The 18,245-nt window shown below is 31.3% G+C and overlaps 3 protein-coding genes across 3 annotated transcripts; 2 read left to right on the top strand and 1 right to left on the bottom strand.

Moving 5' to 3' along the window:
• Positions 1 to 6,057: 6,057 nt before the first annotated feature.
• Positions 6,058 to 6,969, bottom strand: LOC108482696 (ethylene-responsive transcription factor 13-like). Its single transcript, XM_017785816.2, has one exon. It carries the CDS (start codon positions 6,818 to 6,820, stop codon positions 6,251 to 6,253), a length of 570 nt encoding a protein of 189 aa, XP_017641305.1. The 5' UTR covers positions 6,821 to 6,969; the 3' UTR covers positions 6,058 to 6,250.
• Positions 6,970 to 12,354: 5,385 nt separating this feature from the next.
• Positions 12,355 to 13,457, top strand: LOC108482691 (ethylene-responsive transcription factor 13-like). Its single transcript, XM_017785812.2, has one exon. The coding sequence runs from the start codon at positions 12,533 to 12,535 to the stop codon at positions 13,313 to 13,315; it is 783 nt and encodes a 260-aa protein (XP_017641301.1). The 5' UTR covers positions 12,355 to 12,532; the 3' UTR covers positions 13,316 to 13,457.
• A 3,033-nt stretch (positions 13,458 to 16,490) lies between these two features.
• Positions 16,491 to 17,348, top strand: LOC108481630 (ethylene-responsive transcription factor 2-like). Its single transcript, XM_017784739.2, has one exon. It carries the CDS (start codon positions 16,641 to 16,643, stop codon positions 17,268 to 17,270), a length of 630 nt encoding a protein of 209 aa, XP_017640228.1. The 5' UTR covers positions 16,491 to 16,640; the 3' UTR covers positions 17,271 to 17,348.
• The last annotated feature ends 897 nt before the right edge of the window (positions 17,349 to 18,245 follow it).

Raw genomic sequence — 18,245 nt, forward strand, 5'->3', positions numbered from 1 at the left:
GAATTAAAGGAATTGAAGGTTCAATTGCAAGAATTGACGGATAGAGGTTTCGCTCGACCGAGTTTTTCTCCATGGGGCGCACCTGTATTGTTTGTGAAAAAGAAGGACGGAACCATGAGGTTGTGCATCGACTATCGTCAACTCAATAAAGTGACGATAAAGAATAAATATCCATTGTCACGAATTGACGATTTGTTTGATCAATTAAAGGGAGCCTCAGTGTTTTCAAAGATAGATTTGAGGTCGGGGTACTATCAGTTGAGGGTCCGAGAATCGGACATACCCAAAATCGCTTTTAGAACGAGGTACGGTCACTACGAATTCTTGGTGATGCCGTTTGGGCTTACTAATGCCCCTGCGGTATTTATGGATTTAATGAATAGAATTTTCAGGCCATACTTGGATCGGTTCGTAGTTGTATTTATCGATGACATTTTGGTCTATTCGAGAGATGAAACCGAACATGCTGAGCACCTGAGGCTAATGTTGCAAATTTTACGAGATAAGCGATTATACAAAAGTTCAAGAAATGTGAATTTTGGTTGAAAGAGGTTAGCTTTTTGGGGCACGTGGTGTCCGCATCGGGTGTCAGGGTGGACCCGAACAAAATGTCGGCTATAGTCGATTGGAAACCTCCGAGGAATGTTACCGAAGTTAGGAGCTTTTTGGGGCTTACCGGTTATTACCGACGATTTGTAAAAGGTTTCTCGACGATAGCCACGCCAATGACGAAGCTACTCCAAAAGGATGTTAAGTTCGAATGAACGGAGAAATGTCAGAAAAGTTTCGATCAACTGAAAACTTGTTTGACTGAAGCCCCAATTCTAGTGCAACCCGAATCTGGCAAAGAGTTTGTCATCTATAGTGACGCCTCCCTACTTGGGTTAGGTTGCGTATTGATGCAAGAAGGTCGAGTTGTGGCCTATGCGTCGAGGCAATTAAAGCCACATGAGAAAAATTATCCGACCCATGGTCTCGAATTGGCTGCCATCGTATTCGCCTTAAAGATATGGCGACATTACTTATTTGGTGAGAAGTGCCATGTGTATTCGGATCATAAAAGTCTCAAATATTTGATGACTCAGAGAGATTTAAACCTGCGACAAAGACGTTGGCTTGAGTTGTTGAAAGACTATGAACTCATCATTGATTATCACCGGAAAGGCCAACGTGGTGGCCGATACTTTAAGTCGCAAGGCACTTTGCTTTGCTTTGAGAGCGATGGATGCTCATCTATCCGTTTCACCCGATGAGGTGCTAGTAGTCGAATTAGAGACCAAACGATGGTCAATCCGAGCGGATAATTCAAATACTCGAGGATATGTTGAGATGTTGCATCCTTGAGTTTAGTGGTTCATGGGAGCAGTAATTACCTTTGATTGAATTCACTTACAACAATAGTTTTCAATCAAGTATTAAGATGGCGCCTCACGAGGCTTTATACGGTCGTAAATGCCGTACCCTATTATTCGGACTAAACTTAGTGAAAGTAAAGTCTTGAGGTTGATTTGATTAAGGATGCCGAGCGAAAGTTCGAGTAATTCGTGAAGGTTTGAAAGTCGCTTGGATCGCCAAAAGTCGATACTGGATTTGAAAAGAAAAGACATGGAATATCGGGTTGGAGACAAGGTATTTCTCAAAGTCTCACCCTAGAAGAAGGTGCTTAGATTCGTAGTAAGGGCAAATTGAGTCTGAGATTCATCGGTCCGTATGAAGTATCTCGAACGAGTTGGGCGATGGCGTCTCGATTAATTTTACCCCGAGCTCGAAAAGATTTACAACGTTTTCCATGTCTCGATGCTTGACGATATAGATCCGACCGTCGCACGTAATCACTCCATCCGAGATTGAGATTCAGCCTAATTTGAGTTATGAAGAAGAGCCGGTTAGCATTCTGATGCATGAAGTAAAAGAGTTGCGAAATAAGAAAATCCCATTAGTGAAGGTGGTGTGGCATAAACACGGAATTGAAGAAGCCACTTGGGAACCCGAGAACTCTATGAAAGAGCGATACCCAAACCTATTTACCGGTAAGATTTTCGGGGACGAAAATTTCTTAAGTGGGGGAGAGTTGTGACATCCCTAAAGTGACCCTAGTCGGAAAGTGGTTTCGGGACCACTAAACCGAGTCATAAAAATAATTAATTGTTATATTCTATGCTTACTATGTGTGTGCATGCATATGTGGAAGTTTCATTCTCTAATTTTACCAATTTTATGAGAAATTATTAAATAGGGATCAATGTGAAACATGGTGAAATATGATAGGCTAATTTTAAATGGCTTCTTAGTGCATGTTAACACAAAGGTGGAGTTGCATGTCAAATAACCCATTTCCTAAGGTTAGTGGCCGGCCATGACATGATGATGGGCAAAGAAAACATGTCCTAGACATGTTGGCCTAGTGCATTATAGAAGGAAAATAAAGAAATGAAAAAAAAAAAAAGAAATAATGTGTGTGGATGCCCCATTGCCGTGACTAAGCAAAGAGAAAAATGAAAAAAAAAAATTTGGTTATGTTTTGTTCTTCTTACCATGAACTAAAGGAAGAGAAAAAGGGGGGGAGAAGCTAGGTATTCGGTCTTCTACTTGTTTGATTAAGGTAAGTTTTAAGTAAATTCTTTGAGATTTCATAAAATTTTAGTTGATGGATAGGTCTTTGATTGAGCCCATGTGTGAATTTAGATCCTTGTGGTGATTTGGCCATTCGGCTAAGGTAGGAAACTTAGAAGATGATTTCTATTCCTTGTGTTTTGTGAGTAGGGAGCTTAAATTGAAGTTGAATAAGGGGAATATGTGTATTGAGGATTTTGGTAATATGGAAATTGGCTATGAGAGTGTGTATGTGGTCACTTGCGAATGTGGGTGTTAAGGTTAGTAGGTTGGCCTAATTCTTGCATTAGAAACTCATGAACTTGATTTAAATACTTTAAATTTATGGTAGTTAAATGGAATAGAAAGGATCTATTCGCCATAGTAGCTATTGAGGGTTTAAGTTTGTGATTCGTGTTAAATTTGATGATAGGAAGAAAAATCGAAACTTGTGTATGTGTAGTTGCGAATGTGAATTTGGGTAACCTTTCTTGTAACATTGGCATTAAAAAGTGGCTAATAGGGATTTTTAATGAAAATTACGCCAAGGCCGAATATATCATGAAGTGAATAAAAATGCTACATTGTGCTTATATGTATATTCGGCCAAGGAAGCATGATATGAAGCTTGATAAGCTTGAAAGACGAATGACCGAATGAGCTATAGGTCATGTAGGGGTTAATTTTATGCATATGTGAGTGTGTGGCATTAGTAGTTAATGGTATTCGGCATTAGTTAACTAAGAATTGAAATGAATGCTTGAAAGTTAAATAGGTCACCCAAGTGATCGAATGTGTTAAAAGCAAAATATGGTTGCCGTATGTGTGTGTTTGATTGAGAAGTAAATTTGTTTGATTTAGCTCAAGAACTCAAAGGATCAAAGTTGGACAAGGGGAAAGACAAAGTAATTGAATAGCCGTTGAAGACGTGCGACAACATCCGAGGTAAGTCATTAAGCATATATTTGGTATTGATTTAAATGATCATAATATATATGCAATTGTGTTTAATGAATTGATGTGTAAATGGAAATGTATGTGTATGGAATGATGCCATCATTGAATGTATGAAGGTGGTAAATTGCATAAAGTATTGGTCTCGGCACTAAGTGTGCGGGTATAAATGGACACGGTGACAAGATTGGCACTACGTGTGCGGGTTTAAAATTGTACAGCACTAAGTGTGCGAATTTGATTATATAGCACTATGTGTGCGAGCTGATTTTATAGCACTAAGTGTGTGGATTCACTATATGCTCTTGCATTACAATTGGCACTGAGTGTGCGACATTATCGAGTTAATCCCGGACAGCGGATCGGGTAAGTACCTTGAGCTCATGACGAATAGGCAATATGTTCATGCACGGGGTTGAGCTTGGTAAGCTTTAAATCTATGTGATGATTGCAATTGTGTGATTGTGGTGAAAATGAGTTAGTGTGTGAAAATGCCTCAAATATCTTATTGTGTAGAATATGAAATGTGGATGTATGACTTGGTATGAGATTGAACCGAAAGGTCCGAGGAATTATGGTATAGTTTCGGTATGGATGAGTACCTAGCCTCGTTTATTGTTTCATGTTGTGATAACTTTATTAATGGATGGTGGTTTAATGCTTATGACTTACTGAGTTATAAACTCACTCGGTGTTTTCTTGTCACCCCTTTTAGGTCTCTTGGACTCGTATTGTTTGCGTGCTCGGAACCGTCGTTGAAGTCATCACACCGGCTGGAAATCTTTTGGTATTGTCTTCGTAGTTGAACTAGGAGAACATTTGGCATGTATAGGCTATTATGTTTTGTTGAATTATGGGTTGTAAATATTTAAGCCATGTGAAAATGGCCTATGTGGTCGTTGAGTGGGATGCTAGAACCTATAGCCACGAGTCTTAGAAACTTTAATTTTGATAAGGTGGCCATAATTTGTGTCATGCATGATGGATGATTAGTAAGGTCAAGGAAAGATTCATGAAATTGGCATAGTCTACTGCAGTAACTGTTGCGGACAGCAGCAGTGATATGAGATTGAAAAATCACTAAAAATAGTAGAAGTAGAATTAAATAGTGAATAAATTATGAAATTGAACCTTGATGAATCTATTTTCATATGGATGAAACAAAACGACCATATGAGCAGTATACTGAGAGATATTAAAGTTCTCGTGAGACAGGGCCAGAACGGTTTCTGGATCCCCTGTCTCGACTTTGAAAATTTACTATAAATTATCCAGAAATAATTATAAGTCATGCCTTATATGTGCAGATTCTATTTTGAGTCTAGTTTCATTAGAAACAAACGGCACCAGTATTAAAGCCCTGTACAGAGAGATATTCAAGTTGTAACGCACGAAGGTCAGTGAAGTCGACCCCTGTAACATGGGTGACTTTAACTAATAAACTGTACCAATTGGCCCAACCAAAAATTCTAGAAATAAATCCATGGATGGATATATGAGTATAGTTTCAGGGAAAATTTACAGAATTGGTTTTCGAGTTCTGGAACTCGAGATATGATTTTTAAGGTAACAGTGACGCAGTTCGCTAGCCTGCCTGAAACAAAAATTTCATAATTTCCAAGAGGGAAATAAGGGAAGTAAGCCCGGTAACACCTCGTGGTCGAATCCGGTGACGGTCACGGGTTTGGGGTGTTACATATGCGAGGTGCTCTTGAAAGCATGCCTCATGGCCTTGCGAGGTGGGATACACAATCACTTATCTGTTATAGGGGATGACTCACAACTTGTGCAAGATGGAATATCAACACTTCGTGGCCTTTCAAGGTGGGATACGTGTGAACCCTGTCAGAAAGACACATAGAATACGCGTCAAACCTAAAAGAGGAACGTGTGGTTCTAAATTATGCTACCTTTTTAATATGTTACATCAAGAGAACCATATCTTATAAATAAGGAAGGATTTCTCCTAGGGGAAGTAAAACGAAACCTCAACACAAATAAATAAATAAAAAGTATTTTGGACTAATTATAGAGATATCTATATCTTTAATTAAAAGTAAAAAAAAAAAGGCCGGCTATCTGTTAGTAGATTAAAAGAATCTTTAACAAAGAATGACAATTCGAGCAATTATATTAATTAGAGTAACTAAATTGACAAAAATTTTAAAGTAACTAAAATAGAAACGACATTATTTTAAAGTGAACTAGAGTATAATTTTTCTTAGTTTTATTTAATTTTGTTTCTTTTAAAAGAGGAAAAATAAAATTGGTATTTAACATCTAACAAACATTTATTTTTTTCTTTTACTATAAAAAGATTGCATAAAACTGTGATTCCACGTTATCCCTATCCCTTTCCAATATGAGAATGAAAAATTAGATTTTTCCTTCTACTTTTCAACTTCTGATTTTTAGCTTCTTCCTCCTGAAAAAAATCTAAATCCAACTAAAAATGCTAAAAATCAAGAGAAAAAATTTAATTTTTATTTTTTATTGAAAGTGAAATTACAGTTTCACATAATTCTTTCTCTTTATTAATATTTGTAGTGGAATAATGAAAATAATATTTAATATAGAATTAAAATTACAATAATAGGTAGAATGATAAAATATATTACAAAATTCATTTTTCAAATTTTAGAGAAAATAATCTTAAAAAACACACACACACAAAGACTGTCATCTATATATTGATTCGAGGCCGTTAATTGTCCCTCTTTTTCCGCTTTGACATAGACGAGACGGTAGTATTCACCGTGGACAACGACGAAGAAGACGACGGCTCAGGTGACCGGCGCCGTGGTCCGACTCTAACTGGCTCGGCTTTACTCGAGCCGATTAAGTGAGGGAAATTGAGCTTAGCTTTGGCACCACGAATTTTGAAAGCGGCTTTATCGTAAGCCAACGCAGCGTCCTCCGGCGTTTCGTAAGTCCCTAACCAAACCCTTAAACCGTTCCTGTCGGGATCCCTTATCTCCGCCGCGTACTTCCCCCACGGCCTCCTCCTCACTCCTCTGTAATGCACCGGTTTTACACGCGCCGCCACCGCTGCAGCAGCCTCCGCTTGACTCGCTTCCCGCGGCGGCTCCTCCTCCGCTTCGTCAGGCTTTGTTGAGCTAAGGAGACTTGTAAAGCTGCCGAAAAAGGGTTCATTGAAGCTGGACACCATGGCTGAAGAAGTTAAAGAAGCTTCAAAATCATCAGCTAGAAGATTCTGGCTAATGATGTCCAAGGAAGCAAGGTCAGATTCTGACTTAGTCTCATTAACCCACATTTTCTTTTTTGTTGCTTGGATTCTAAGAAAATAATGGAACAAAGCTAGTCTTTTTTTTTTTTTTTTCTTTGAAGAAACTGATGAAGAGCTGGAAAATATATAAACCCTAAAGTCCAACCATGGAAGAATCTACAGCCATTTCATATTTGAAAGTTGAAAGTGATGGGTCTCTTTTACTTATTTTATTTGAAATATTCCCTATTTCTACGAAATTTCATATTTTAATTTTGAATGAATCCAAACGTGCTTTTTTTAAAATAAATAAATAAATTATGAAACTTAGTTATTTAACAAAAAAAAATGTGAGCTACCTAGTAACCTACTTCTTTATTGTTTTAGCGTTTGAATTTGGTAAAATTTTTTGATTTAGTTCTTAAATTTTTTATCTAATTGAAAAATAAATGTCTGAAAATTAAGTATTTAAAATTTAAGTTATAAAATCTTTTTTACATATTACTTAAAATTAATTACGGAATATATAATTAGATTGTTTGATGAATATAGATTTTAAATTTATAAAAATTATATTCTACAATAATTTTATCTTTAACTTTTAAACATTTCACCTTATTCTAAACAAAATTTAAAATTTAAACGTAAAAATTATATAAGACAATATAATATTAAAATAAATAAACTTAAATTAATTAAAAATATTAGTCTGTTGGTATCAACTTATTATTTTCACACTTTTTTATGGTAAAAATTCTATTAAATTGTTTTTGTTTCAAATTATCAAACATGTACAACAAATTAAATCCAATAAGGCCTAAGTTTTTGGAACTTGACAAGTTTTCTCAATTTAGTCCTTAAAATTGGATTCCGTTAAGGTACAATGATGTGATTATCTAAAATTTTAAATATATATACTATCTAAATTTTTAAAAAAAATTACAAAGAAATTAATTTTAGAATGTCATATCATCATACTTCAAACAGAATCCAAATTCAAGAATTACTAAATTGAGGGACTAAATGTTAAATTTAACCCTTTAATTAGTAAATGTTGAGGATGAGTCATTGTTACAATGGGTTGCTGATGAATGATGATGATGTGAAATTACAGTGCTGTGGTTAAATAATTCAGACTTTGAGATGGGTCTTAGTTAATTATGTGATCCATCAATTTCTTTGACAATTCTAATAAATTCATCTTTAGAAATATCAATATCTTTTTATAAATTAAGGACATGAATTCTTTAGTTTCTTACAATGAAGACAAATTCTGTCCCAACATCAAATCCACACTTAAATAAATTATGACCAAAGGCTTAGACTTAGCTAATTGGATGCTTTTTTAATTGTATTGCACCAATTAGGCTTATGTTAGACTTACCTAATTACAAGAAAAAGGTTATTAAGGGTAATTTAAAGACTTATTCACCTAATTAATATGTATATCTATACTATATAAAAGCCCCAAGTCCTTCCTTCGTTGACACATTTCATTACTCTCTTTTTTTTTTTTTAATATTTTCCAACGTTACCTCGATGTTTATAATGTTATTAGTTAGTCTAAATATTTTATTCTAATTAAAATATTAATGTAAGTTTAAAGAATTATTAACATCGCTAAATTTTTTGTTAAATTCAAGTCCATTAACATGAGAACTAAATTCTAAATATATAGCTAGTACAAAAACTTGAAGCATATTGTAATCTCTAAATTTTAACTATTTATTCCAAAATAATTAACCCAATGCAAAGTGTGACTCGAAACCATACTAATTCTATTAAAAAGAAGAAAAATAATTATAACAATCATGTCGTAAAGTTAATTTCCATTGTTACATAAGGAACATCCTTAGCGGGTAAAATTAAAATTTTATTTTAAAAAGTTAAAATCGAATTATATATTTTTATAAGAGTTAAAATATAATTATTATATTTACATATATCAAATTTATATTAAGACATCAAAAGAATTATGATGCTTTTAAAATAATAATAATAAAGAAGAAAACATCATGATTTCCACATGCTAAATATAAAAAAAAAAAAAAAAAAGAAAAAGAAAAGCAAAACAATTATTGCTTATTATAAAATTCACATCAGTCCAAATAAAAACAATTGAAAATTCCAAAGTCTTTAAAATTAAATTAATTAATTGAAAGCAATCCCCCTGAGGTATGGCGCAGTGCATAAAATATTACAATTGAATTGAAACCATATCTTAGAAAAATAATGCCTTAGAATTTTGAATTTCACACGCTTTTATAGAATTTTAGTCCTCAAATGTCAGAACACTTAATTCAAAATAATTCCTTTCAAATTGATGTATATCATCTCTTTTAAGGGTATGCCCCTGGATCCAGATTTGTATCATTGATAATAATAAGAATTGAATTATTATTGCAAAGAAAATTTTGATTTATAAGATGAAGAAGAGGCAAAAATTTAAACAAAAATATCATTTGATTCGTCAATCTTCAAAAAAATAAAATACGTAAAGTTTCGTCGTTGACTGAGAAATAGAAAATTCATGGAAAGTTACAATTCTCACTACGAAATAATGTCGGATCTGATGTATTATAAGGGATTTACATTTTCTATTGATTCTACGGATTGGATCAAAAACAATTCTTGAATGAGGTATTCAACTCAAGGGATGGATCGAAAAAGAAACCTTTATTGGCTCTACCTCATATTTTTTTATGAAGAAAATGAATCTTTTTATTGAATGATCAGAAAAAAATAGGTCTGGATCGAATGATTTGGAATATCCAAAACAAAAAATAGTGGTATTTGCTAGCAACAACATAATAGAAGCAGTTAATCAAGATAGATTGATCCAGAATATGATTCAAATCCGATATAGCACCTATCGGTGCATAAAAAATGTATTGAATCAATTCATTAAAAAGAATTAGTTTGATCGCAACTTCGAATATGAAATTCAAAGGCTCATTTGACAATCTACGTAAATTATAAACTATTTTAATTTATTGAAACTTTCAATATTTTTTATTATTTGTTCTTTTAGATTTTTATGAATTATATGTATACTACCACGTTCGTTTTTCCATCTAAAAGAAAATAATTTAATTAAAATTTGAAAATTAAAGGTTAAAGTGACATAATAAATAAATATTAGGGATTAAAATTTATCATTACACCTAAATAAAATCTAAAATATTAATTAATAAATTGCACAAGAAATTCAAAATCAGAATCAAGATGTAAAATCTTTGTGTTCATATGGAAAATTTTGTACGATGTATAAGCAGTCAACCTTCGTTTTAGAAAAGTTTTGTACGAAAAATTAACTCTTACAACACGAGGAAATAAAAAAGAGCCTTAAAAGTGGTACCACTGTACGTAAGTCATAAATCTTTAGGACAATTAATAGGACATAAACTAATTTAATGTCTGGAGAAGATCTTCTGTCGTTTTCAAATATTCCGAGTTTACGAAAATGTCAACACCGAGTCTTCCATTAATGTCTTCCTACTTTGTTTCTAATTATTGTCAATTAAGCATGCTTTGTTTTGAAAAGAATAAGAGAGGAAAATATGGAACATGAAAACCCTAGCTTGTGATGTAATTAAAATATGTTAAATTGGTGTCAATTGAGTTTTACTTCGATTAATATTGATATTGTTGTCAGTATAAGAGGTCATGAGTTCAAGTGTGCTGAAGTGCATTATTTCTCTATTTAAGGGTTGAAGAAGAGTTATGGATAATGATAAGAACTATATTAGTATACGTGCGGAAATCATGGATTTAAAACATAGTTACATATTTAACAAAACATAAAATAAATAATGAAATTTATAATTTGAAACTAATTAATCTTAATAACACATGGAATTAACAATATAATACATTAGACTAACAATACTAAATGCACTACAATTATTTATCATGGCGTTGTTATCGATCGTGAGTTAGTGTCGAGTTAATTTGTGACACTAACTCAATTAACAACATTATTAATATACACAACTGATAGAGATAATAATTTGTGCATATTAAAATAAAAAGGTATAAAACGTGTTGAAATGAAGTTTTTGTGGAGAGATAAACTTAAGATTTTATTAATCCAATTGACGTGAGTTCAAATTCTATCATATGCATATTTTTATTAGTTTTTATGAAAATGAAAAGACTAAAATACTTTCAAATAATATTTATTGGTTTTAATTACGAAAGAGCATTTCCATAATTTTCTTACCTGAGTTGGTGACCGGTTGAAGATAACACAAATTCAGTAAAACACTTAATAAATTGTATAAATATACAACTAATAGGGGTAATAAAAGTGTGCATAATAAAATTAAAATGTATATAAATATCAAAATAAAGCTTTAGCTAAATGGTAAATTAAAAGTTTATCTAATGTAATTGGCATGGGTTTAAATCTCACCATAGGCATATTTTATTGATTTTTTAAAAGTAAAAATACTAAAATATCCTCGAATAATATTATTTATTTTAACTACGGAGGGAGTATTCTCGTAACTTCCTAATTGAGTTGGTGACCCAGTTGAGGGTGGCACCAACTCAGTCAGGTAAGGGTGATATCGGTTCGGTTCGATCGAGTTTTTTAGTTTTTTTTTTAATCGTCCATCACAAATCGGTTTGATTTTCAAATTTTCCATGTTAATTTTTTTTATTTTCAAACTTATTTTGATAAAATGAGTTTTGTTTTATAGCTTTTGAATATTATTTGACAAAATTTCAAGGATTTTTCATTAATATTTCTAAAAACAATAGAACTTTTAAGTTATTTTCACTATTTTAAATATAAAATATTTATTTTTATCGTAAAAATTAAAAGTAATTATATATTAAATAAAAAATAGAATTCAATTCGTTTTCATGGAATCGTAGTTTTGAACTTACATTTCATATACCATCCAAATACTTGATCGATCTTCAATTTGATTGAATTTGAAAGTAAGAAAGATTAAAACATTTTAAAAGAAAATAAATATTAACAGTTATCCTAAGAATTAAAATTAATTATATATCAAATAAAAATAGAATTGATTCGTTTACATGGAATCGCAGCTTTTAAACTTAAATTTCATATATCATCCAAACACTTTGATCGATCTTCTATTTGATTGGTTTTGAATGTAGTAAAAGATTAAAACATTTTGAAAGAAAATAAATATTAATGTTATCCTAAAAATTAGAAAATAAATGAGGGCTACTTTCAAGATAAATTAAAAAAAAACATAAAAAAATATTCCAAAACCCTAATATTTCCATACATTATAAGCTTTGGAACAAAGAGAAAAGATTGTATCATTTTTATCTATTTTTAATAGGAAAATGAGAAAACAGATTTTTTCTTCCGGGAAAAAATTTCTTATTTTTCCTTTTTCAATTAGAAAAAAATATGAATAATATGAAATTACAGTTTGATAATCATCTCGGATGGAGCAATATGATTATGCTTTGAACTTTTTTGTTTTCGAAGAAATGATTGTAAACACTCGAGGTTATTGAAAACTAAAATCTTCCCCCAACCTCCTCCACTTCAATATTAATTATAAATTAATGACCCCAAAGGCCCTAAAGGGAACATTCATAGAAATGTCCTCGAAAGCAAAACATCAAGGCTTTGGCTTTAGCTTTAGTTCCCATTTTGATTATGTCTCCTTATATAACCCACAATATCCTTGGCCAATGGCAACCTCTTCATAGTTCACTTACACTCTCAAAAGAAAAAAAAGAGTTCAAAGCTTTGTGATTTTTAAGCTTATGGAGGTTATTTCAGAGTCAGAGTTCAATATACTTGAATCTTTTCATCACTATCTTTTTGATGATTTTTATGAAATTCCAGCAGCAACCATAACTTGCAGCAGTGATAATGGTGTTTTTGTTGATCAACCTTGTTACAACAGGAGTTTAAGTTTCAGTGGTGTTTTCTTGAATGAAAGTTGGGGTGATTTGCCCTTAAAAATGGATGATTCGGAGGATATGGTGGTTTACAGTGCTTTACGTGACGCTGCAAACTCTGGGTGGACTCCTTCTAACGAGGTTACGGCGGCGGAGGCGGTTGAAGAGGTGGTGGTTTCAAGCGGGGAAGAGAAAGAAGGGATAGTTAATGTGGAGCGTGAAGCAAACGCGCCACGTCCGCCGAGGGGGATGAATTTTAAAGGGGTGAGAAGACGGCCGTGGGGGAAGTACGCGGCGGAGATTAGGGACCCGAAGAGGAACGGCGCCAGGATTTGGCTCGGAACCTACGAGACGCCTGAAGATGCTGCTTTGGCTTACGATAGAGCCGCTTTTGAAATGCGTGGGGCTAAGGCTAAGCTGAATTTCCCTCACTTGATTGGCTCTAACACTTCGGAGCCGATTAGAGTTGGTTCGAGGCGCCGGTCACCGGCACATTCAGCTTCGACGATGTCCTACGGATTGAGAGATAGCTCGCCGAAGCCGAAGAAGAGGAAGAGTGCAAGCAACTCAGAGGATAAAGCCACGCCGGAAGTGGTTCAATTGAATACTTGGTCAACATTTGGAGACCAGTTTTGGATTATTTGAGTCCGACCCATTTTTACTTGGACCTAAAATAATACCCCTGAATTTTAAAAAAAAAAAAAACACTAACGAAATAATAGTTTTTTTTTTAATCTTGAAAATGAATTTTTTTTTACCATTTCTCATTAGTGTAATAAGTCCTTTATTTATATTTCTTATTTTTTTTAATAAACTCATTATAGGTTCTGAGCGGATCTCTTTTTGATATAATATTTACAACTATTCATAACCCCTGCTCTTAGAGTGAACATTCGAACAAGTCGAGTCGAATCGAGTAAAAAAATTTCGAATTAATCAAGTTGACAAATTTTATTTTAACAACAGAACTCAATTTTAATTTTTTAAAATCTAATCAAATTAACAAATCCTATTATTTATACTTAATATTGCGTGTACTTATTATTTAACTAGAAAATAAAGTACAAGACTATTTAATTATATAAGGAAGGTTGATGGATAAATATTTATCAAAATGACGTAGTTTTAATTTTTAACTTAATGGTTTTGACTTTTAATTTTGAAAAGATAAACATTTATCAAAATGATCGAAATTTTTTATTTTTTATTCAAGTTGATCCGAATAACTTGATTAACTCGATTAAGTTAAATTATTTAATTCAAAATTTAAATTTTTATTAAATTTTTCGAATAGAATCGATTTTGCTCAATCCTACCCTCCTCAATTAAAAAGATAATGCGCTTGATGTACTTGAACTCACATCTTCCTATATTGATAATAATATTCATACCAATCGAACTAAAACTTAATCAACATATTTTTAATTTTTAATCTTACTTTTCCTTGTGAATCGAAAATTATTATTTGATTGTTTAATAAAATATTTTAATGTAATACCAATTCAAATATCATCTTAATTAACTATCACTATATATTAACGACTTCAATTTAGACTGGGATGAAGCTAAAAATCATTTTTATTAATTAAATTTTCATATATAAATATTAACTCAAGTATTTCAATAACAATTCAATAAAAATAATATAATTTCTTTTAGCATAATTTTTTTCAATCTTTAAATCAAAATAAAAGCACATCTTTGTTATTGAAATACTTGAGTTAATGCTTAATTGATAAATAATATAATTTTTATATATCATAAATTTTAAAATATATATATATTTTTATGAATAATATTTTAGTAACTAAAATGTTTTTTCCTTAAAAGTAAAAGGCCACAAATTTTCCACCGAGATGGGCGATAAAAGACTAACATCAGCCAGTTGAGAGTCAATGACAATGAGCGATTTGGTCAAATAATAGTACAGTAAAAAGAGAGTAAAAACCGTATGAAAATCATGTTTATTAAAATATTTATTTGTATTAAAATAAATTTATTATTATTTATTTATATATTTATTATTATATTTTATTTTATTTAATAATTTCATGTTATTATTTATTGATAATTTACGAAATTTATACACAAATAATCCATTAAATATTATATATATGTCAATTACTGACATAAATTAATTATCTAATTAACCATAATTTAATACTACTACTAAATAATAGAAATAAATATTAAATTTATATATAAAGTTTAATTTAATATGTGATTTGATATATAAATTTTGATTTGATTAAATCTAAACACATTTAAAGAAATGAATATATATACATTTACTTTCATATCGAATTAATATTTTTATTTATATATACAATATATTAACGTAAAATACCTATAATTCTAAACATTCAACTTTATCATTGCAATTAATAAATATATTTTTTTACGTATTTTTCACTCCGTAATCTTATTATTTATAAATTGAATGACATATTAAAATTCATAAAAATTATATAAAAAATTAAGAGAAGCTTCATGGAAAAAGATAAATATTGCAAACACAGAGTAAAATGGCAGACATGTTACTCCAAGTTCCTATAAACCTTATAAAATAATATAATATATAATAATATGTAACATGTGAATGCTCATTTTAAAGTCCTACCCAACAAAAGAAAACTTCATTTTAAGTTAAAACCAATGAATAAATAAATAAATAAATAAAAAGAAAACAGTATGAACGCTTGAATAAAAGTTATACCACTAATGAAATCTATGACAAATAATGCAATCAAATTAAGTGCCAAAATCTTTGGAGATAATGGGGTTTTAAAAAGTATAAATTAATATTTAGTCAAATTTTTCTCTTTGGTCCTTTAAATTTTTTCTCTATATTGATTTTGGGATTTTGCGGTTTTTATAATTTACTTCTTAAACTTCGATTTTGTTAATATATTAATGACGTGACATTTGAGAGATGTTATAATTTTAATAATTTGTTGTGTTTTATATAATATTTTAAAAAATTCAATGATCAAATAGAAAAATATTATCAAATCTTAGGATTAATGTGGATAAAAAAAGTTTAGGGATCAAGTTCGAAAAAATTATTAAATTCAAGACCTAATGTTGCTTTACTCCAAAATCCTAACATGAAAGTATTTTAAAATAATAGGTAAACTACACCCCAAGGTCATTAAACTATTAGCAAAGCTTATGTTTTGATTACTCAACTTTAAAAAATTAAAAAATAGTCACTGAATTATTCAAAAATTTTCATTTAAGTCACCGGATTGTTAAAATTGTTGTTACATGACTTTCTCTGTTCGCACTACTTACACCAATAAAAAACTATCATTTCCCTTCTCTTCTACAATTTAGTTTCTTTTTCATGAAACAACTTTAAATATTATGAGTTTACAAACTAAAATCCAAACAATTTTTTTCTTTAAACTTCGATACTGATTATCAAATCAACTTAAATATAATATATGTTCTTCTACTCGCCGATGGGTATTAATCTACCGTATTGATCGCCAAATCAACTCTTAGACCTCACTAACTAGACTTTAAAAAAAAAATAAAAAACCTTAACAATCTAGGAATTTAAATAAAAATTCTCAAATATTGTAATGAGATATATGAAAATTTTTAAAAATAATTTAGTGTGGGAATTATTTAGTAGAGTAAGTGGGGGATTTTTGGTTGAGAAATATTTGGAAAAAGTGGATAATAATTCAGACAAGCTGGTCAATGGTGGAATAATATTGGACTTTTGTCCCAATTAATTGTTTAGTACAAAAGCAAAGGTTTAAACAAACATTAAAGAGGCACTTCAAAAACGTGATCAAATTACATATAATTTTCAAAGCCTCAACCCCCTGAGAGTGAAACTTCCCAGAAATAGAATCGTCATTGTAATAAAAGAAAATCCATTTATATATATGATCAAAGTGGACTCAAAAAAATTCAAACCTACACGTCCCAGTCTCAGGTGTCAACGTCAAACAGGAAAATGTATGGAGAAAGTGTCGATATCGGCCTTCTGGAGTCTATTGGTCGGTATCTTTTGGAAGATGATTTTGAAACCCAATGTCCGGCGACTGATGATACTATTAATGTTGATCAATGGATAACCTTTGATCAGTTTTTGGATGATTTCGCCGTCGCTGGAGAATTAAATGTCTCCTTTCCGACCAGAGAAGTGAATGCTGATTCCGAAGTGGTGGAAACTAAACCCCACGCGCTGCCGAAGAAGGCGCATTATAAGGGTGTGAGGAGGAGGCCGTGGGGGACATACGCGGCGGAGATAAGGGATCCGAAGAGGAAAGGTGCGAGGATCTGGTTGGGTACTTACGAGACGCCTGAGGATGCAGCGTTGGCTTATGATAGAGCGGCTTTCGAAATGCGCGGCGCGAAAGCCAAGCTGAATTTCCCTCACCTTGTTGGGTCGGATCAGGTGGAACCGGTAAGAGTGAGCAATAACAAGCGGCGGTCTCCGGAGCCTGCTTCGTCTTTGGCTTGGTTATCATCGGCTTCGTCCACGTCGGATAACGGAACTCCCACGTCGAAACGGAGGATGAATGAGATTAACTCAGTTGTTAAATCTGAGTTAGGAAGCGAATTTGAACTAAACATGTATTAAATCAGTTGATCCTAACTGAGTTTGTGCAGACAGTTATCTGATAAATGGAAAAATTAGTGATTTACTACTAATTTTATTCTATTTTTAGCAAAAAAAAGTTTTGGCCTTTTTAATTAAAAATTCGACATTCAAATTTTTTCGCTATTTTTATTTAATTTCTCGTTATTGAATATAACAATAAGGTGAAAATTCATAATTTTAAAACCTTTGCAAGATATATTTTATACATAAATTATAATTTTTATAAAATCAAAAAGATTTTATATTGAACCCCATATGATGATCGATGGTTAATAGTGTTTATCGCTTTAAAAGTGACTTGAATTTGAGTTGTACTAATCACATTTATTATTCGAGTTTTACTTTAATATTATAATTCACAAAGAAAAATAGATTTTATATTATTTTAAAGATTATTCTTTTCAGATTTTTAAATAAAATATACCTTTCCAACTAATGAAAGCAAAGAAATTAAAATATATTAATTAATTATTTGTGTAAATAATTCTCACGTGAGATGTTATCATTTTGTCGTATAAAGAAAATTACTTGAAAGTTGGTAGCCTATAATTAATTTAGGCCTACACTAATACGGTGTAAAGGACTAAACTAAGATCAATGGTGAACATCTTCAATAGTCAAAGCATTTCATAAAAAAGGATTTACGTCCGAATTAAATCAATTTGAAATTTTATCAAATTAAATCATAATTAAATTTTCTTTAGAGTATTGTATAAACTTAATAATATTAGATATTTTTATTAAAGTTAAATAAAGTATTATATTTTTATTATTAAATTACGTTCGGTTCAAATCTTTTCAAAGATTAAATTACTTGTGTCACGGGGTTAGAATTTTAGTCTTAATCCGTGTGACCTTAGATAATTTCTTGTGTTCAAATCCGTCTAAGTTAACCTAACTCTCGCAAAGTGAGAATTCTTTATAGAAATTCCCCAAGGCACTAAAAATAAAGCG

This window comes from Gossypium arboreum, chromosome 12, assembly GCF_025698485.1.
Source record: "Gossypium arboreum isolate Shixiya-1 chromosome 12, ASM2569848v2, whole genome shotgun sequence".
NCBI lineage: Eukaryota > Viridiplantae > Streptophyta > Magnoliopsida > Malvales > Malvaceae > Gossypium > Gossypium arboreum.